Genomic DNA, 22,618 nt, shown 5'->3' with positions numbered 1-22,618 from the left:
AGTCCTTGAGTCATAAAAGAGCCTGCACTAGAGGAGGACATTAAAATTATTTACAGGGTTACTTCTTTAGGAACTAAACTTTTAGAATCTAAAACAGCTAATTCAAAAAAGCCAACAGGAAAGAACCTCACATTTTTCATCTGCTTCTGTCTTTTGGAAGGTAAAATTCGATAACAAAATAATCTATTTCTTATGTTAACATCTCTGCAATGAAATCAAAGGTAACAGGAAAGAAATGAGAAACATTTTTCTCAATGTAATATGTCTAATTTAGCTGATTCTAGAAAATAATAGTATCTTTTGTACACTCTTGAAAACTATTTTGAATCTATAACCATCTATTGCAACTAAACCACTTTAAATTAAACAATTCTTAAGAATGAAATATTCTTAATTTGGACTTAACTTTTACTGTTTGGACTGTTGTGTGTTTTGAAAAATAGATTATTTAGAATCTAGTTATGTTGCACTTCACTCTTTAAATAATTAACCTAGTATATACATAACAATATATGATGTTTTCCCTGGTGAGCTTAACATCAATAACAACATTTATTAAAAAGGCTAAAATAATTTCTGGTGGTATTATCTGTATATTAAAACTTTGGACAAGCAGTGATCATGTATCCTAGCAAAAGATGTTATATATGTGAATAAGCGTAGTCAGTAGCATATGTCTTTTTAAAAATATCAAACATGCAAAGAAACAAAAATAAGTCCAAAATATCTGTATAACATCCAGAAATGCCAACTTTGCAACCAATATTTCTCATCCATAACTATGGCACCCTAAGGATACCTAAAAGGTAAAGGTAAAGGTTCCCACGCATGTGTGTGCTAGTTGTTTCTGACTCTAGGGGCCGGTGCTGATCTCCGTTTCAAAGCCGAAGAGCCAGCGCTTGTCCAAGGACGTCTCTGTGGTCATGTGGCTGGCATGACTAGATACCAAAGGCGCATGGAACGGTGTTACCTTCCCACCATAGTGGTCCCTATTTTTCTACTTGCCTTTTTACGTGCTTTTGAACTACTAGGTTGGCAGAAGCTGGGACGAGTAACAGGCGCTCACTCTGTTATGCGGCACTCGGGATTCGACCCGCCAAACTGCCGACCTTCTGATTGACAAGCTCAGTGTCCTAACCCACTGAAATGTTTCTCTGGGATCAGTAACACAGCAGGGATTGCTATTTCCTTCCAGTACCATATACCTAAAACCAGTTTATTGCATTTGGCAATTGTACTAAAAAAAAATCTCATTGTCAACCAATATAATTCAAGTGAAAAATTGATTTAAATTATTTTATTAAAACAAATTAATGGCAATTCTTTTATAAGAAGTTGCCTCAAACAAAATGAGTTTGACATGCCTGCTCTAGATAGTTGAATGCTTCAAAATAAATTCTAGAACTGGCGTGTACATGCAGCCTACCAAGCACCCTTGGACAGAGCATAGACATTTTTTTAAAAAAGTAATAAAATCATCACCATTGCCCTGAAAGTCATGTTGACTAGTGCCTCCATGGTTTACCATGACCACGAGCTCCAACATTGTAGATGCTCCTCTAGTCACCAAATCATTGATTAGCCCACCAGCTTTCCTTTGCAGACCACAAAGATTTTTAATTTATCAGTGTGGGCCTTTCCCTTCTACAAGTTGCACAGATCTCTTCTAGATTTTCCTCTTGCCTTTCCGAATTAACTCCTTGGTCTGTCACTGAGCAAGAATTGACTTTGTAGTGAAGCATATTATCATTTGATGTATATTTAACATATGTTCTACCATTATTTACCAATTATATAATATTTGTATGCAATCCACATGGCAAGGTTTGGGGCAACTTACAATAGAAAAAAATACATTTTTAAAATCATAAGATTAAAAAATAAAAGCAGGGCTTTTTTTCTCATAGAACGCTCAGAATGGCGTTCCGGGCACCTTTTTTGCAGGAAAAAAAAAGCTTTTGCACAAGCTATGCTACTCCCTCTATTGACTTTCAAAAGCTTATTGGCTTTTGAAAGCCAATAGGAATTGCTGCTGAGTGTGCCAAAAGTCCTGGCCGGCAAACGTTGCACTGGCAAGTTGTCTGCAGCGAAGGCGAGTAGGCAGGAACTTTGCATCTCTCCCTGCTGCCCAACTATACCATCTCAACTAGGTAAGTAAGAGAGGACAAGGAGTGGGAGGTGGGTTCTGCGGAGTCCATGTGCACTCCTTCCTTGTGCTCATCCATGTCAGCCAGGCTGGTGGCCTACCTGGTGCTGGACCTGCACCACCATTGCCTCGCCCTGTGCACCTAAGTGGCTGCCCTGCATTGTCTGGCCTGCACCACCTCTGCTGCCTGCCCCGTGCAGCCCCACCATATAGAGTGGGCCCTGCTACTCCCACAGCACCAGCCGCGCTGGCTCTGGACCCTGGGGAGGGAGCCTGCCACCAACACCCCTCATACCTGTGACTGCAGCAGTGCTGCACTGTGTATGCCCAATACTGGAAAAATGAAAAGTTACCGACTGAAGAAGTATTAATTAAGAAAATATTGGATTGTGCAGAAATGGATAGATTAACTTTAGAGATTAAATAAAAAGAGCATTCAATTTACTATAGAACTTGGAATAAATTTTATCAATGGCTAGATAAGCGAGTTAGAGAGAAAGGAATGTGATATGTAATTTTGAATTTATTTGAGTAAGAAAAATACTATACATTGAAAATTTACTATTGTTTATGATACTATGTATAGTATATGATTTACTATACTTGTTATCAATTATTACTTTTACCATTTCTATTTATATATATTTACCCAGACAATATGCTGTTTGCCAAACATTGAATGTTATTGGGGGGAAACCCAACTTTTACCCCCAATTTTCCCTGTATCCCACCCCCTTACCCCCCTCCCAACCCTATAAAACTAATAAAAAAAATTCAAAAAAAGAGATGATGGTCTGTTTATTTTACCAGTGAGTTATTTCATGTTTTGGCTCATGCTCTGTTTTGTTTGTGGACAAGGTCTGTAACTTCAATAAAAGGGGTTTATTTAGTCAGTCTACTGCTAAATTAGGGGTTGCCTTGTGAAGTAACAAGGAAGTAGTAGGCTGGGACAGAACACCCAGCATATCAAAATTCAGGGAACCTTTTTCCAGTGATATTTTCGAAATGGATGAATTTCTAATGTTGATTTAAAATAACTAGTAAAAATCTCAGACTACATATTTCACACACAAGTTTTTAGAGATTTAGAAATAAGAAATCTTTGCTATAATGGTTAATTACTGCTTCATAAAAACCCTTTAAAGTGTTTGCATTGTTGAAAATGTATTTCTATAAAAACTAAAAAAAAATTACCAAAAAAGGAATGAAAAGAAACGAGAGCCAGTATTAAAATGTTGGAGTGTCACTTGGGAGATTCTAGCCCTCTGTGAACTTTGGAATGTCCCTGGATGTTTTTGGCCGTCAGTTCAGCCAACTCCCTACTTCAGAGGGCTGGTGTCATGGGAAGAAATGCTCAAACTCCTAAGCAAAAGGCAGGATACAAATCTAGTAAATGCAGAAAGTGTATCCCTATTTAATTTAATTTAATTTTAATTTAATTATGGGACTTATATGCCGCCCTATCTCCCAAAGGACTCAGGGCGGCTAACAACAATAAAAACAACAATAAAAACAATGAATACAAATATTAAAAGAAATTAAATTTTACAAAGCCCCACTAAAACCAGTAAAAATTAAAAACATAATTAAAACCCCCAACGTCAGTCCAGGTTGGCCAGTTGGAAAAGGTATGTCTTTAGGTCGTGATGAAAGGACCGGAGATCTGGGCCATCCGAAGTTCTCGGGGGAGCTGACAGAGCCCCGACAGAGAAGACCCTCCCCCTAGGGGTCGCCAGCCGACATTGTCTAGCCGACGGCACCCTGAGGAGACCCTCTCTGTGTGAGCGCACAGGGCGATGGGAAGTCATTCCTGGCAGCAGACGGTCCTGCAAATATCCTGGACCTAAGCAACCTAGAGGGTTCAATTTTTCTGTTTGTAGCACTTAGCTGACAGATTTCCATCTACCTATCATAGATATCAAGGACATTCTTATAACAGGAGCACAAAAGTTAACATTTCAGAACTTTCCAGCTGCCAAGCTATAAACGTAATCCACAATCACTTCTCTAGTGTAGGTTGTAAAGTTAGCTAAACCACATCATTTGATCACTGCAGTTCCAACTTACAACTCACAGCAATGATTAGCAACAGCGGACCGATGAACGGTCTAGAATGTTTCAGGTAGCAATCAAGGAGAAGTAATTTTCAACTCTGATATTTTATGCTGTGAAAAGTTTTCTATTCCTTGCACTGGTTCAATTCTGGAGCTTCTGAGGTCATTTGAAGTAATTACTACACCCTTCCCCAGCAGTGGTGAAAAAGCGGGATGTAGAACGAGCTGATACAATTTGTGAGAATATTAAGCTCTTCAGAACACAAATTCATGACTTCCAAGGGAAAGCTCAGAGGTTTTCAGTGATCTTTTTTCTCCACATCAAAAATGGAAAATGGTATCCTGAACTATAGCATCAATAATTCTAAGAAACTAGCCTTTGCACAATGTTTGACAAAAAATCTCCTATATTATAATACTGTATTATGTTATAGATTATATTATAATATAATGAATTATATATAATATTATAAATAAATATATTTATAATATTAAAAGGTAAAGGTTTCCATTATCCATTTGGGGACTCTAGTGGGCGGTGCTCATCTCTGTTTCTTAGCAGAGGGAGCCAACATCGTTCAAAGACCTTTTCTGTGATCATGTGATGAGCATACTATGCCTGGCTGCATGGAACAGTGTTACCTTCCCACAGTAGTGGTATCTATTTATCTACTTGCATTGCATGCTTTCAAACCACTAGGTGGGCATGACCTGGGGCAAGAAGGGCATTCATGCCATCATGCAGCATGCGGGTCTTGAACTTTGCAGCTGACAAGCGCAGAATCATTAACTATTGAACCATTGCTTCCCCAGGATCCTTAATTAAGTAGTTATTAAAAAGAAGAGCTAGGTCCAATGTTCAGTTTGTTTCTAATGTGCTGGTGATGACCTATAAAGCCCTAAATGGCTTGGGTCCAGGATATCTGAGGGAACACCTGCTGCCGGCATCAAGCTCCCTTCGTCCTGTGCGCTCCCACAGGGAGGGTCCTCTCGGTACCGCCAGTAAAAGATTGACGGTGGATAACACCCAGGGGGTGGCCCTTTTCTGTGGGCGCGCCAGCCCTTTGGAACCAGCTGCCCGTAGAGCTCAGGACTGCCCCTGACCTTTGCTCATTCTGCTGGGACCTGAAGACTTGGCTCTTTGAGCTTTCTGGCCTGGACTGAGAGTATTAATTGGGGTTTTAATTGGATTTTAATTGGGGTTTTATATTTATTCAAGGTTTAAATGTAATTATTTTAACTGTTCTTAATTTTTGTAATTGTTGTATTGTTATTTTAAAAACCTTGTGAACCGCCCTGAGTCCTACGGGAGAAGGGCGGTATATAAGTCTAATAAAGATAAAGATAAAGATAATGACTGTTGATGTTAATCTGGAAAGACAATTTGAGACTTATAGGGCTGTCCTAAGTTCACTGGAGTTTAATTATGTGTAACATTTGTGTCTTTCCTTGAGAATTCAATGTTATATATACAGTATATATAAAGGTCTCCTAACTTTATTCCCACATCAGTCCTTTGAAGTAGATTGTTTTGAGAAAGATTAGTTCACTAAAAGTTATACACTGAGCTCTGTAGTGAGATTTAAATGTAAATTCCTGTGATTTAAGTCCAACATCTAAAAATTCAGAATATTAACATTTATAAATTATTTACATAAGAAAATAAAATAATAACCCTACTGTCTGGGAAGAGGGGAAGTAATACCATGAGAGTTATTAAAAAGGTCAAAATATTCTGAACAGGTTGAAAAATATGGAGGCAACCACTCAGTATGATGGCATTCAAGAGGAAATGCAGTCTTAGGTTCAAACACAAAGATTCAAAACAGTGTAATGGGAGAATTCAGCTTTGGAAATAGTACAATTATGAAGAGCCTAGGAGTTTATGTTGATCACATAACTGAATATAATTTGTATTAAAATAGATATTTTAATCTTAAAGTATTGCCAGATGAGGTGTTTGGATTGCTCTGGGATTGGCTGTGTCTCCCCAACCCCACACTTCAGCAACTAAACCCTGCAGTACAAGAGGAATTGCTCTGAAGCTGGTTTTTAACTGGAAAACTAGAGTGTTGTGGGTACGAGTAGGCCATTTCCCCAATGAGGGATTCTTGCCTTAATCCAGCTCCCAATCCTTGAACTTCAGTACTTTAGCAGGTCCTATGGGAGGAATGTTGGCTTGACAGCTTCCTAGTTCCCCATCATTAATCCAGGCAAATAACTCTGTAGTGAAATTGACAAGTTCTTGGTTTCCTTCTTGCCTTTCTACACTCAGAAAGCTCCAGGTTACTATAGGTAGTTGTTGACTTAGGACCGCAATTGAGCCCAAAATTTGTTGGTAAGCAAGACAATTGTTAAGTGAGTTTATCCCATTTTACAACCTTTCTTGCCACAGTTGTTAAGTGAATCACTGCAATTATTAAACTAGTAACACAATAGTTAAGTGAATCTTACTTCCCCATTGACTTTGCTTGTCAAAAGTTCGCAAAAGATGATCACATGACCCTGGGATACTGCAACTGTCATGTGAGTCAGTTGCTAAGCATCTGAATTTTAATCACATTACCATGGAGATGCTGCAATAGTCATGTAAAAAATGGTCAGAAGTCACTTTTTTCAGTGCTGTTGTAACATCAAATGGACACTAAATGAACTGTTACAGGTTGAGAATATAGAATAGAATAGAATAGAATAGAATAGAATAGAATAGAATAGAATAGAATAGAATAGAATAGAATAGAATAGAATAGAATAGAATAGAATAGAGGGCCTTAGAAAGGTTGAGCAACAACAAAGCTAGTGGAAGTGACAGTATTCCAGCTGAGCTATTCAAAATATTAAAAGACGATGCAGTAAAAGTGCTACACTCAATTTGCCAGCAAATTTGGAAAACTCAATAGTGGCCACAGGATTGGAAAAGATCAGTTTACATTCCAATTCCAAAGAAAGGCAGTGCCAAAGAATGTTCAAACTATCACACCATTGCACTCATTTCTCACGCTAGTAAAGTTATGCTTAAAATCCTACAAGCTAGACTCCAGCAGTATGTGGATTGAGAACTACCAGAAGTACAGGCAGGATTTCGAAGAGGCAGAGGAACTAGAGATCAAATTGCTAACATACGCTGGATCATGGAGAAAGCTAGAGAGTTCCAGAAAAACTTCTACTTCTGCTTCATTGACTATGCTAAAGCCTTTGATTGTGTGGATCATAACAAACTGTGGCAAGTCCTTAAAGAGATGGGCGTACCAGACCATCTTATTTGTCTCTTGAGAAACCTATATGCGGGCCAAGAAGCAACAGTGAGAACTGGACACGGAACCACTGATTGGTTCAAAATTGGGAAAGGAGTCCGGCAAGGCTGTATACTGTCGTCTTGCCTATTTAACTTATATGCAGAGCACATCATGAGAAAGGCAGGGCTAGATGAATCAAAAATTGGAATTAAGATTGCCGGAAGAAACATCAACAACCTAAGATATGCAGATGATACCACTCTAATGGCAGAAAGTGAAGAGGAACTAAAGAGCCTCTTGTTGCGAGTGAAGAAGGAGAGTGCAAAAGTTGGGTTGAAACTAAACATTAAGAAAACCAAGATCATGGCATCTGGCCCTCTCAATTCCTGGCAAATAGATGGGGAAGAAATGGAGGTAGTGACAGATTTTATTTTCCTGGGCTCCAAGATCACTGCAGATGGAGACTGTAGCCAAGAAATTAAAAGACGCTTGCTCCTTGGAAGGAAAGCCATGGCAAATCTAGACAGCACACTAAAAAGCAGAGATATCACCCTGTCAACAAAAGTCCGTATAGTCAAGGTTATGGTCTTCCCAGTTGCAATGTATGGCAGTGAAAGTTGGACCATAAGAAAGGCTGAGCGCCAAAGAATTGAAGCCTTTGAACTATGGTGCTGGAGAAGACTCCTGCGAGTCCCTTGGACTGCAAGGCGATCAAACCGGTCAGTCCTAGAGGAGATCAACCCCGACTGCTCTTTAGAAGGCCAGATCCTGAAGCTAAAACTCAAATACTTTGGCCACCTAATGAGAAGGAAAGACTCACTGGAGAAGAGCCTAATGCTGGGAAAGATTGAGGGCACTAGAGGAAGGGGACGACAGAGAATGAGGTGGCTGGATGGAGTCACTGAGGCAGTGGGCGTGAGCTTAAATGGACTCCAGAGGATGGTAGAGGACAGGAAGGCCTGGAGGAACATTGTCCATAGGGTTGCGATGGGTCGGACACGACTTCGCAACTAACAACAACAATAGAAGAGAAGAGAAGAGAAGAGAAGAGAAGAGAAGAGAAGAGAAGAGAAGAGAAGAGAAGAGAAGAGAATAACAAATTTGGAAGGGACCTTGGAGGTTCTTCTAGTCCAATCCCCTGCTCAGGCAGGAAACCCTATACCATTTCACACAAATGGTTGTCCAATCTCTTCTTAAAAACTTCTACTGTTGGAGTATTCACAACTTCTGGAGGCAAGTTGTTCCACTGGTTAATTGTTCTGTCAGGAAATTTCTTCTTAGTTATAGGTTGCTTCTCTCCTTGATTAGTTTCCATCCATTGCTTCTTGTCCTGCCCTCAGGCGCTTTGAAGAATAGCTTGACACCCTCTTCTTTGTGGCAACCCCTGAGGTATTGAAACACTGCTATCATGTCACCTCTAGTCCTTTTCTTCATTAAACTAGACATACCCAATTCCAGCAGCTGTTCTTTATATGTTTTAGCCTCCAGTCCCCTAATCATCTTTGTTGCTCTTCTCTGTACTCTTTCTAGAGCCTCAACATCTTTTTTACATCGTGGTGACCAAAACTGGATGCAGTATTCCAAGAGTGGCCTTACCAAGGCATTATAAAGTGGTATTAACACTTCATGTGATTTTATTCCACTATTAATGCAGCCTAGTACTGGGTTGGCTTTTTTGGCAGGTACAGCACACTGCTGGCTCATATTTAAGTGACTGTCCACTAGGACTCCAAGATCCCTCTCACAGTTACTACTTTTGAGTGAGGTACCACCTATACTGTACCTGTGCATGTGGTTGTTCTTGCCTAAATGTACAACCTTATTTCACCATTGAATTTCATGGTTAGATAGCGCCCAATGTTCAAGTTTATCAAGATCTTTCTGTATCTTAAGCCTATCTTCTGGAGTGTTGGCTATTCCTGCCAGCTTGGTATCATCTGCAAATTTGATGAGTTACCCATCTATTCCCTCATCCAAATCATTGTTGAAGATGTTGAAGAGTACTGGGCTTAAAACAGAGACTTGGGATACCCCACTGCATATTTCCCTCCATGTAGATACAGTTTCATTGAGGTATAGTTTTTAAAAACTCTGTAATTTTTAATATTTCTTTTGTGACCATCCAGGGATTTTCATGCTGCCACACTTGCAGCAATCTGAGCAATGATTTTGTTCTCCTTGATAATATTTCTGAATAGGAAATTGTGAAGATTTGCAGATCATTATCAAGTGGTTTGAAGAGAGTGGTATGTGAAAGTGCCCTTAGAAGGCATTTAATAGGATGTATTCACAGGGCAGAATGCTTACCATTTGAGGTTCCAGGTAAGAAAAGACTACTTGAAGTCAGATGCTGATCTCCAGAATTATACCTTCTCTGTATGTTGAATGGAGAAGCCAGTAAGGCTTCATATATGCATGAACATAAAAATAATTTTGACTGAGAATCCTGAAAAGATCCATTTCCAGTTCATTCCAAATCTTTTTATTCAACAGGGGAATGGAAAATAGAGTAGAAAGAGTTTCCTTTATATTGACATTCCTAAATATGGCGATAGTTCCCGGCTGTTCTGCACTGGTAAAGTCAGATCTCCAAGGGTTGGAGGTCATCTAGTCCAACCCCCTGCTAAGGCAGAAAACCTTATACCATTTCAGACAAATGGCTGTCCAGTCTCTTCTTAAAAACTTCCAGTGTTGGAGCATTCACCACTTCTGGAGGCAGGTTGTTCCACTGATTAATTGTTCTAACTGTCAGGAAATTTCTCCTTAGTTCTAGGTTGCTTCTCTCCTTGACTAGTTTCCATCCATTGCTTCTTGTCCTGCTCTCAGGTGCTCTGGAGAACAGCCTGGCTCCCTCTTCTTTGTGGCAGCCCCTGAGATATTGGAACACTGCTATCGTGTCACCCCTCACCCTTCTCTTCATTAAACTACACATACCCAATTCCAGCAACCGTTCCCTATATGTTTTAGCCTCCAGTCCCCCAATCATCTTTGTTGCTCTTCTCTGTACTCTTTCTAGAGTCTCAACATCTTTTTTACATCGTGGTGACCAAAACAAGACAGTTCTAGAACTACAAATTACAGACTCAGTTATTTCTCTGTAAAATATCAACAGCTCCTAGAGCAATCTGAACTCCTTGAGTTGACGCAGGAAGAACATTCTTTGTTATGCCTTTTTAATGATAGTTCTAATGTTAAGTGTCCATTTCAAGTCTTGGGAGATTATAGAACCAAAAAACCTGAAGGACTCTACTGCAGATACTATACTATCGAATATAGTAAGAGGTGGTAAAATAGAAGGACTCCTCCTAAAATCCACTCTCATTTTTACACTTCTCTTCCTTATTGGCACTAAAGCCAGAATACCATCTGGCAAGGATACTGCAATATCATCCCAAGCAGAGACAGGCTTTCAGATGTTAAGTGTCAAATACCTAAATGTAATGTCATGAATTACCCACTATCCAGGGATAGTACAATCAGTGCTGTACAATCTCACAAACTACATTTGTCCTGCTTGAAAATGTCCTTGTAAACATGGAGAAAAGGTGATGTGATATAAGGAAGATTAAAAAAAATTCTCCAATGCATTTTTTCCAATCAGGGGTCTATTGGTAGTTAGTAACTGTATTGTAATTTATGAAGCTGTATAAAAGTATTGCATTGGCAGGATACCATTAACGATTAATGAAGACAGTGTAACATTTGCACTATTACATTAAGAAGAAGGTTAATAAATAATGATGGTTCTCATCACCATGGGGGAAAAAACCATGGCAGCTTGTTCTTAATCTCACAACTTGTCAGTCACACAGCTCAGGCAGCTGTCATCAACACAGTGTTCTCCAAGTGCAGCTCAAGTTTTGGCAGGTGAAGGGTACACAGGTTCCTACCATGTGTGCATGTACACACACACACAATCCATCATTCAGTTGTGCAGATACTCATTCATACTCAGAGGCACCTGTTAGTATTTAGGACTAGCATGCACAATCTGTGGGCCTGGTGCCTTCCTTCAGTACTTTGTAAGCAACTAGTTGAGACTTCCAATAAGAACAGAATTTCTTTTTCACTATGCTACAGGTCAAGAAAGGAGGCTGTTGACCTTTGCCTTTGGTTTCATGCTACCCGTCATTGCTCTTTTTGGAAAAAGAAGTCTGAGCAAAAAAAGGGGGACAAGTTCCTAAATCCTAATTTTAATACTGTTGAAAATCTGCTGTCCCAGAATTGCGGGAATCTTGTTTTTCTTAGGAAATAAGGAGGCATCAAATAATTGAGAAGCAAACATGGTTTGGCAAACTTGTAGTCATTTTAGAATGGATATTGAACATGTCATGGTTACAATCAAGGAAAGCAATTTGAAGGAAGAACTTCAATAAGTTCTTTGTGGTATTAGGGAAGGCAGTCTATATATTAAAATTTTAGTCCTTGGCTAAATAACTGGACACCTAAATTCAACATTATTTGACCTGTTCCTTCTCAAGTGAGTAAGAAATAGTTCTACAGTATGTCTGAGATGATCACTCCCAGACTCTACTCATTATGGCAAATAAAGACCTTGCTGATGGGCTGCATTTTTGCACAATTGTACTGTGGTTCCCTGTGATCTGAGAAGACCTATGTCAAAATCCCAAACCATACCAAGCCTTTAAAAAGAGGAATGCCAAAACACCAGCTGTGCACAGCTGTGGAATATAAGGCCAAGACAATGAAGTTGCTGTATTCAAATCTATTATAGAAACAACTGGACCTTGGGCGAGGATGTGGGGACAAAAAAGACAGGCAGCCCCTATTAATCCTGCATGTGAAAGATTCTTCCTGGTGAAGAAAGTCATCCATAGTAGTTCATGGCACAAGGAGGATGCAAAATTTCTGATTTTGTGTACTTTTACTCCAGAGGTCTGGGGTAGTTTTTCATTTCATGGGAGATCAGAGCAAAGGTTCAATGGCCCATTTCAATGGCCCATTTTTTAAAAATCATGTTCTAAGCAATACAAGAGACCAGAAACAACTGATGATTTACATCAGAGTTTCTCATATTTGGCAACTTTTAAGATGTATGGACTTCAACTTCCAGTGTGGGGGCTCCCCATTGCTAACAGCTGTCAATGGTAGCTAGGAAATTCTAGGAGTTGAAGTCCACATATCTTAATGCTGTAAATTTTTCATGTTTGAAAAACAGATCTACAGGAACTACCTTACCTGGTTGAGTTAGGATTATGTAACTCTCAGAATTCTCAGTCACTATTCTATTTTGTTCAGGGAAATACTGGGAGTCATAATCCCAACCTATCTGGAGACCAGTTCATAGGCAGTTTGTCTGTAGCAGCAATAATACAAAACTAATGTCCCATTTATCCTCCTCAAGAACTTGCATCATTAAAGCTTTAAGGTCCTTCACTTGCTCAAAAGAAGTCCTTCTTAATGTAATATTTGAAGAGGAGGCCCTGACTTTTTTTGGACTACTAGAATTTTGAGAGTATGTTGTGTGCTTTTGCAACCATAGCAGAAATTTTGCCACCATGGTTAGCATGATTACTTGCAAAATACTGATTAGAAGGTAAACTGGCTTGCTGCCACTTCTTATAGTTATTTTTTTTAAATCCCATTTATATCCTGCCCTTCTCCGAAGACTCAGGGTGGTTTACAATCTAAGAAGCACAAATCAGTGTGCTTAGCAATAGCCTTCATTCTATGTATATGCCTGCTTATTAGGGCTTCCCCCCCCATGGCATTTTTACAAAGTCAGCTTATTGCCCCCAACGATCTGGGTCTTCATTTTACCTATCTTGGAAGGATGGAAGGCTGAGTCAACCTTGAGCCTGGTGGGGCTCGAACCTGCACTAATTGCAGGCAGCTGGTGTTACTTAAGGAGGCATTAGCCCACTGCTCCACCAAGGCTCTTTTTATAGTTATATTGTCTGCTAATCCAATTTAACCACCACCACCCAGCCATATAACCAGTGGTATTTGCAGATGAGGCAGAACAACTAAAACAATATCATGGTGTTGTAACACAAATTCTGGTCTTTATATGTTGTTGTTGCACACATGTGCAAAAAGGATGGAGCTACTGGTATGCTACCATGTTTCTGGTTTCATCCTTCTGATGAAAGCAGCAAATTCCTTCAGACATTCATAAATCCATTTTGTCTTTTTTATTAATTTTATTTTATTTATTGTTAGTAATATTATTTTCTTAGTTATATGGGATCCTGGTGCCATACAATCTTAATGCCAAGGACTAAAATTTTAGTTAAGTATTTTTGAGCATGGCTATTATATCTGGGTTTTAATTGTATTTCATTTTATTATAAGATGCCATGAGTTAGAATAATTTGGTGGCATCTATATAGATAATATACCATCATTATTTTACCTTTGTAAAAATGTCATTAATACCTCAAAGTATTCTTGGGAATAAAGATGAAGCTGGCTGCTACTGTTCCGCTCTATGCCATTGATTTTTAATTTAAGAATCTTTTAGATTCTGGGAGCCAGGAGTTCACAGAGCACCAAGAAAGGTATCTGTAGACACATTAGGATCACACTGCAATCCAAGGAGACATTAAATATTGAAATAATTATGAAAGCCTGCAGCCTGAATTTTGCCCGCTCTCATGTAATCAAAAACAGCTTAAGAAAATCTCTGCCCTAGGTGCACCAGCCTTCAGCAGTGTCCTTGGGACTAGCTGAATAATCACTGCAGTAGAGGTGTCATAGGGACATGGTGTGGCTCAGTGGGTTAGGACGCTGAGCTTGTCAATCAGAAGGTCGGCAGTTTGGCGGGTCGAATCCCAAGTGCCGCGTAACAGAGTGAGCGCCTGTTACTCGTCCCAGCTTCTGCCAACCTAGCAGTTTGAAAGCATGTAAAATGCAAGTAGAAAAATAGGAACCACTACAGTGGGAAGGTAACAGCGTTCCGTGCGCCTTTGGTGTCTAGTCATGCCGGTCACATGACCACGGAGACATCCTCGGACAAGCGCTGGCTCTTCGGCTTTGAAACGGAGATGAGCACCGGCCCCTAGAGTTGGAAACGACTAGCATGCATGTGCGGGGGAACCTTTACCTTTAGAGGTGTCATACAGAAAGCTACCAGTTCCTGACTGCACAAGGGTATCTTCAGTCTAAAGAATGGCCCTCCTCATTCCCTGTGCTGCCTTTAGAAGAGGGTCAAGCTCTCTATAAGCAAGTCTTTCTAACTGCATAAAAATTATTTCATGCAATGTGTATTAAATTTCTATCCTGACTTTTAATTAAGAAGCTAAAGGTGGCATACATGGCTGTCCATTTCCTCCACAATTACAACACTGTGAGGTAGGTTGAGCATACTCTTATTTCTTTTCTTTTGAGCTGACAGTCAGCAGCTCTTATCTGGCTTCATTGATTTGGCCCAGCTGACTGGCAGAGTCTTTAATAAAGTCTAGTGTATTTTGTTTTGTTATCTCACATAGACACATGCCCTGCCACACTCAATCCTGCTTGCCCAAGGAATTCCTATGGGTCTACATCCAAACCTTTTAAAACTTGTGTTTTGCTTCTTGATGTCCCAAAGCAACATAAGGAGACTTGAACTGCTGACAATCTGAGGTAGGTTATCCCTCTACAACAACACCCACCTCAAAGAAATGCAGTCAAAATCAAAAGATGGAACAGCAATGCATTTCCCAATATATGATTTACAATGTTAAGAGACATTTTACTACCCGTCAGCTATCCTTTTTTTCTCCTTCCCAGGAGCAAAAGGCATTCTTTCAATCCTATCCCTTTACATCATCCCGTGAAAGGAGACCGTGAAACAAGAATGGGGACCAAGAACTGATTCTTGCCTATGATGCAGCTATGGTCATGACAGACTACCAAATTTGCAGACAAAAAGGACTTGTAGGTGTCATATAAGACAAACGAAGACCACAGCGACTGTTATTGAAAACAAAGGCTCCAGTGGACACAACTTTTGAGCCTTCCAGCTTTCACCCTTGGTAGAGATAATAAAAACCAACCCTTCCAAAAGAGCCACTTTCTTGGCAATGGTCTCTGGTGGTAGTGATGTCTCTTCCAGAAATCTGCCAAGTAGCAAAGTGACCAGTCAAATGTCGATTCTCAATCATCCAAGTCATGGTGGTCCCAAAGGTGCTCTTTCAAAAGGCAGCTGGACTTTCTTGGTTTTCCCTTGAAGATGTTTTGCTTCTCATCCCAGAAGCTTTCTCAGTTCTGACTGAATGGTGGAGAATGACTGCAGTCCTCATGGTACAACATGAGGAAAAACAATGAAAGTTCAGTTGCCTTTTGAAAAAACACCTTTTTTGACCTGCCAGTTAATCCAGTGTCAAATGCCCTGGGAGCTATTTAGTTGTCCAAAACTATCAGCCCTCTCCCCTCCCCTTGCCATCCTAATTGATCCCATTTTTCATCTAAAATGATCACCATTTGCTCTGACTCTTCTGTAACTCTTTTATTCCAGGACTGCCCTCAAGCATGAGCACAAATATAGATGTGCACACATGCTGTGGGCATGGACTGACTGCCACACCCCACAGCAACCAAAAATGCCAGACACTTGGGTTGTCTGGACATCACATTTGAAACTAATTCTGAAATAATAACTCTTAAGAAGATTTGAAGTATTTATCGCCTCCAGTGCTTCTCATGGGGAAGTGTTCCTTTCTTTGGAAGATGTCTACTACCTGAGCATTTCTGTATTTTGTGCAACTGTGGGCCATCTAGATGCTTTTGCACTATGCTGAGCATTTGCAGTTTCAGGCAGATCCCTCCCAACTCAGCTTCCTGACAGGCCTTGATTTGTTCTGACCTACATCTGGGGAATGTGGCCCTCAGTGCAGAGAACATTCCATTCCCAGTTACTACACAAAGTGATATGGACAGGCAGTGCTATACTTCAGCCCCTCTGCAGTTGTGCCAGCTCTCACATCACCGAACAGCTTTTGGCCCGGTCTTTGCGGATCTCAGAGTCAGTCAATAAATCTGTCCGTCCAGGCATCTGCGTAATCCGCTTCAGTCCTCTCTTCGAATTGCTACGCTTGAGATGCTTATGAATCCGATTGACTGAGGCCAGTGTGGTCACATGGAAAACATCCCGCACACTATTCTCTGACACTTTGGAAGAGCATTCTACATATGCCACAGCACCCAACTGCCGGGCCAGCATGCTGCCCTGTAAGGGGAAAACACATTGTTGCATTATGCCAGAATCTCATCCACAACCTTTTGTTTTCTTCCCCTCACCCTAGTCTGGTAATTGCTTGTTGCATTGCAATCACCTCCCTTCTCCTCCTCCACATTCTGGACAAGTACCTATCACCTCCCCAAACACTGTTACTCCAAGTGTTTCTTTCACAGCTTTTAATTAATTTTAGTACTTTTCCTGGAAGATAGGATACAGGGGGTGTCTTTTAAAAATGGAGCAAGAGGCACTATGTCTAAAAGAGGGAGGGTGTGAAACATGCTAGGATCTGTGGATGTCAAGGTGGAAAAGAAGGTTAAGAACAAGCTAGCACAGCTTTCCCCTTTGGAAGGTTGCAACTGGGATATGGAGCAGAAGATTCTGCTGGTGGAATTAGCAGCAATGGAGCCTCTAGCCCTAGAACTTCATTGTTGGACCTCATATTGTTGTTGTTTCTCCTCTTTCCGTTATCAGTAATTTCAGGAAACTTTTGAATGCACAGAGCTTTGCTCATCTGCATAGGTAGGCCAAGGCAGATTGCAGTATTGCTTTAAAAGGCATCAAGAGAAACTCAGGGGAAAGGGAAGGGAAGGGGAGGGAAGGGAAGGGGAAGGAAAGGAAAGGAAAGGAAAGGAAAGGAAAGGAAAGGAAAGGAAAGGAAAGGAAAGGAAAGGAAAGGAAAGGAAAGGAAAGGAAAGGAAAGGAAAGGAAGAAAAGAGACACAATTAAAATGGAAGCATTGAAATACCAAAGCAGTAGAAATCTAAATCCAAATAGGGAGCCAAATTAGAACTGTAAAATATAAAATATGGATGAGAGCCCAGTATCAATTAAAATCCATTAGGCTGCCCAAATTACAGGTAGCCTTTGACCACAAATGAGCCCAAAATTTCTGTTGTTAAGTCAGACATTTGTTAAATGCCTTTTGCCCCATATTAGGACATTTCTTGTCACAGTTGTTAAGTGAATCACTGCTAAGTTAGTAACTTGGTTGTTAAGTGAACCCGGCTTCCCCATTGACTTTGCTTGTCAGAAGGTCACAAAAGGTGATCACATGACCCAGGGACGCTGCAACTGTCATAAATGTGAACCAGTTGCCCAGCTGTCAGGACCCACCCCAAACCACGTCTTAGGACAGGGGTCGGCAACCTCGGCTCTTTTATGACTCGTGGACTTCAACTCCCAGAATTCTGGGAGCTATGCTGGCTCAGGAATTCTGGGAATTGAAGTCCACGAGTCATAAAAGAGCCGAGGTTGCCGACCCCTGTCTTAGGAAGACAAAAGCTCTTGGAGTCAGTTCTAGTCCAAAAGGAATCTTTACAAGGACATGCTTGGTTGTGGGAATTCAAGACAGGACTTAGTATTGTTTTACAAATTGAAATTTTATAAAGGGTACCCGGTTCAACCCCCCTTCCCTCAACCCCATTTTGTCAGCCCCCATCCTTCTACTTCGTGTCATCCCTTTCGTGGGAAAGAAAAAAAAGGAACTTCGAATCTTTATGGTTATTGTCTTCTTCCTCTCCAGAATTAAAAGAAAACACAAGCCAGATACCTTCCTCCCTTTTGATCCCCCCAGTTCAAAAGGTTTCCTTGGTCTTTGAAATAACCTAAGGCAGGCTGAGTCCACATATGCTCATCCTTCCTCCGGAGATGGCAGAATCCATATGGGGGGGGGGGGGGGTGTTTTAAACATACATTTATGAATGTGATATAAATGGATTCTGACACCAGCATCTGTATTTTGATCACATGACCATGGGGATGCTGCAAAGGTTGCAACTGAAAAATGGTCATAAGTCACTTTATTCAGTGCTGTTGTAACTTTGAACAGTCACTAAACAAACTGTTGTAAGTCAAGGACTACTTATATTATTTCTATTTAGCTACATTAACACTTGGCAGTTCTTTCATAATAAGGTGTTCAATAGAGACATCACAAAATGATTTGGTCTCTTGAGTCAGCCTGATTAATCGTATCAGCAAACTTATATGGCTACTATCAGAACTAGCACAGGTTAAGTTCCAAACTTCCTGCAATATGTGTTCGTGGGGATGTGTATCAGTTCTCTGTCATCCCAGTCCCTCCCCCCCCCCCCCCCGCTCCAAGGGCAGCAAGTTGAGGCTTAACCAAGGCTAACCCATACTTTAATTAAAGGCAAAATAAACACCTGCTCATGTGTAACAGGGATAAGGCGCTGTTTGGAGAGTTCCCGTAAAGTGTTCAAGTCTGTGCGCATGTCCAGTTTGCAACCCACCAAAACTACTTTGGCACCAGGGCAGAATTCTTGTGTCTCTCCCTGCCACTATAAGAGAAAAAATATATATAAAGAATTAAATTAAAAATGATTTAATATAATTAGGCAAGGCCATTGGCTCAATTATCCCACCTCATGCCCATATCCCACTTTTTTTTTAAACCCCACAGCTGTGTCTCCAGCAAAAAAAATGGAGATACTAGTTATGAACCTGACCTTTTTACAAGTAGCAACACAATGAAGCTAATTGTAATTTCTATGATGTCAGATTCTGTACACACAAAGACCTCCACTTATGAACAAAACTGAGATTAGAATTTCCATTGCTAAACAAGGCAATTGTTAAATGAGTCGCATCCACTGTTATGACCTTTTTCCCATTGTTAAGCAAATCACTACAATTAAGTGAAGCATGCAGTCAAGCATATCTGGCTTCTCCCATTGACTTTGCTTGTCAGAAGGAGGCTGGGAAGTTCACCAATAGCAATCACACATGGCCCTGGATCACTGCAACCACTGTAAATACATGCTGGAGGCCAAGTGCCAGATTTTTTATCAAACGACCTAGCCTAGGGGATGCTGTGTAAGTCACTTTTCTCAGTGCTGTTGTAACTTTGATAAGGGTCACTATAAAGGCTATAAGTAGTGGTGGGATTCAAATAATTTAACAACCAATTCTCTGCCACAACCCCAGCTAATACCTGGCGGTCTCATCCTCTTTTCTACATGCACCAATTGGGAAACTAGAGAGATGAAGCATCTATTCCTAAGTCCTGCACCTCCTCACCGTGCATGGCGCTCCTCTGGGGCTTTTTTGCTAATTGTGGTGGCCACCAGTGGCACAAATAAGTCAGGTGGCGGTCGCTGGAGAGTTTGAGCCATTAAAGGCTCCTCGAGAAGACAGAGAGGGGGCAGATGCGATGGCAGAAGGCGGGGAACAGGGCAATATTGAGGGAATGATGGGACTGAGGTTGCCATGGATGAGGAAAAGGGAAAAAGAGCCCCGGCCAAGAGGCTGGAGCGGGACGTAGAGATGTCTAGTCAAGGCAAGAGCGAGGAACCCGCGTAGCTGCTCCAAGTGGCTGTGGCTGCACTCGCCTCCTGCTCCTTCTCCTCCCAGTAGTGCTCCAGCCCCCACCTAAAGGGGAGGCGGGAAAGGGAACCATGGCAGTGTAGAGCCCCCTCCAGCATCTGTGGGTGCGTACCTCCCCCGCCACACAGCTTTGGCCCCCACCTCCTCCAGTAGCACACTGCTGCCTCAGCCTCGAAGGGCCAGATCCTTTCCCATGGGAACCTCTTCCTCCCGGTGGACCAAGCTCAGGGGCAGCCCACAGACAGAGAGGAGGAGAAGGGGCCGGCTGTGGCAGCTCCAGAGGTCCTTTCATGGGGACGGTGTTTAGATGTGTGCCTTCCCTGCACAAAGAGACATGGCAGTGACTACAGGTATTCCAAGCTCTACAGAGGGGGCAGCGCGGGATTGAATCTGGTACAAAGTGGGAACAAAGGGAATTGGATCGGAACGGTCAGTGTGGGCGTATCCAGGTACTGCTGTGTGGCTGAGGACACCACTATCCCTGACAGAAACTCCTACTTTCCTCTGGAGGAAATCCGGTCAAATTTTACTGTATTACTGTTGAAAAGCGAAGGTAGTTTACCTTTGATATTCCCAGAATAATACAAGGAATCCAGAGTAGTGTATCTTTCCCTAGGTGACGTTTCCCACTTTTTTAGTTTCTACGCTGACAGATGATCATAACTGGTTTTCTGAATTCAACAAAAACAAAAAAATAGGCATCGGTTCTGCCAAATCGGTGCGAATCAGCTGAATCCCACCACTGGCTATAAGTTAAAGACTAATTGTATCTGGTGTAGGAAACCACTATTCCAGTCATGAGACACGTAAAAGTTGTCAATGTGTGCAAAAACCGAGGATGCTTTCCAAAATTAGACTACAAAGTTTGAGGTAGAGACATGCTCTGTTTTCCTTGTTTTATTTTATTGTGCTTTGCTTTATTGAGCTTCAAAATTGTTTATTTTTTTAGCAAATAAGGGGTTTATTGTATGGATTTCAAACTCGTTCGCATCACATGACATATTGTGATGTATAATGACATTTATTGCCTTTGTGGAGCTGGGGTGGGCTTGGCCTGCGCGTAACGCACCCGGCCAAGGAGCTGCCAGTTTGACATCCCTGCTTAATGGCAACCCTCCAGTGAGTGGATTTATCAGTGCTATTTTTCCAACATCATTTGCTCTTTTCGTGTTTCTATAACACATTTTGATAATTTTGCAATATTTCAATTTTCTATTATTAATCAGATGTTTAGCATTTCTTGCAATACAGTGTTTTTAAACTACAGTGATACAATTGTGATTTTGAAGGACAGTTCCTCTTTGTCCCCAGGCAATAGAAAAACCTATTTTTCAAAAATAAAATAAGCTCTTCTTAGCTTTCCCATCACATCTTCATCTTCCACCTCAGTGGCACTTTTAGCAATCTCACCTTTTTAAGGACACTGTCCAGAGTTTCAGGACGGCTAATGTCAAAACAGATAAGAACAGCATCTGAATCTGGATAGGCTAATGGACGAACATTGTCATAGTATGTTGAGCCTGCATGAGAAAGACACAGTTTTAACTTAACTATACAGCTAAACATGGTCTTTGTATATTGTACAGCGGATAGGGTGGGTTTTTTTTTTCCAATCTGAGCATCACATTCTCTTAAAAGTTCCATGAATCACATGCCAGAAAAGGCAGAATTAGAAATACCATACCCTCTCTCTCTTACCATCTCTGTTCAGTGTCTATCTATAGTTATCCCAAAGATTCTTTTTCACGAGGCAACTGGACTTTCTTGGTTGTTGTTGTTTTTTTGAAGACATCATCTGAGAAGTGAAACATCTTCAAAGAAAAACAAGAAAGTCCAGTTGCCTTGTGAAAAAGCATCTTTGGGACATCTCTGTTCACACTCATTCATATTCCGGTCTCTCTTTCCCATCCCATCCCCTTCCCTTCCTTTGTTGTCAATTTTCTCTACATTTCACTTTATTCTATCTTCAGCTCCAGCTGTTTTTCTCTCTCCTTCTAGGTTGCTTCCTCAGTCAAGGTTTGAAATAAACACATGCAAAACACTGTTGCAGGCATTATGTAATTCTAGATATCAAAATATGGGTTTGAAGTTAAGAATTTCATATTCAGGAATATGAACATTTGGCAACCTTAGCATCAGTGTGTGTGTGTGTGTGTGTGTGTGTGTGTGTGTTTGCGTGTTTTTTTTACTTGGTGACTGCCTAGACTAGTTCCACAAGTTTTCTTGGCAAGATTTCAGAAGTGGTTTGCCACTGTTTCCTTCCTAGGGCTGAAAGAGAATGACTGGCTCAAGGTCACCCGGCTACCTTTGCAGGCTAAATTCCAGGGTTTCTCAGTTTCTGGCTTGGTGCCTTTACTACTATGCCAAACTCCAGCACCAATTAGCAGCATTAGCTCTTTACAATATTAGCAGTCTAGCTGGTAGTAGAAATTCCAATATCATCAAGAAAAAGGCAAAATATCCAGATTTTTACATACCCCCCCACCCTGAATGAGAGGTAGCCCTTTTCACTTCCTGCCTATGTTCTTAAAAAGGTTGTGAACGAAGAAAAGGAAAGTACACAGATCAACTTTTTTTTGTCATGAGAACTGTCAGATTTATGACTAGGAATGAAGTTGGGAAGCCTTTTACATTCTTATTTTTTCTGGACTAT

General features: G+C 40.9%; 1 protein-coding gene across 2 annotated transcripts in view; it reads right to left on the bottom strand.

Annotated features, from left to right (window-relative positions):
- Positions 1-15,042: 15,042 nt before the first annotated feature.
- The window catches only part of RND2 (Rho family GTPase 2), a 31,142-nt gene continuing 23,566 nt past the window's right edge, over positions 15,043-22,618 (bottom strand). The window contains exons 3-5 of one of the 2 annotated variants that reach the window (XM_083378402.1): positions 21,376-21,485; positions 18,786-18,920; positions 15,043-16,608 (exon numbers count right to left, since the gene is read on the bottom strand). In XM_083378402.1, the coding sequence (XP_083234528.1) occupies positions 16,360-16,608; positions 18,786-18,920; positions 21,376-21,485 (494 nt within the window). In that variant the 3' untranslated portion in view covers positions 15,043-16,359. The remainder of the gene's footprint in view (positions 16,609-18,785; positions 18,921-21,375; positions 21,486-22,618) is intronic. The other variant, XM_083378403.1, reaches the window with a different exon arrangement.

The sequence above is a fragment of the Vipera ursinii genome (assembly GCF_947247035.1).
Source record: "Vipera ursinii genome assembly, chromosome: Z".
Lineage (NCBI taxonomy): Eukaryota > Metazoa > Chordata > Lepidosauria > Squamata > Viperidae > Vipera > Vipera ursinii.
Note: the sequence above shows the minus strand (reverse complement) of the source record. Positions and strands in the feature narration are given on the sequence as shown.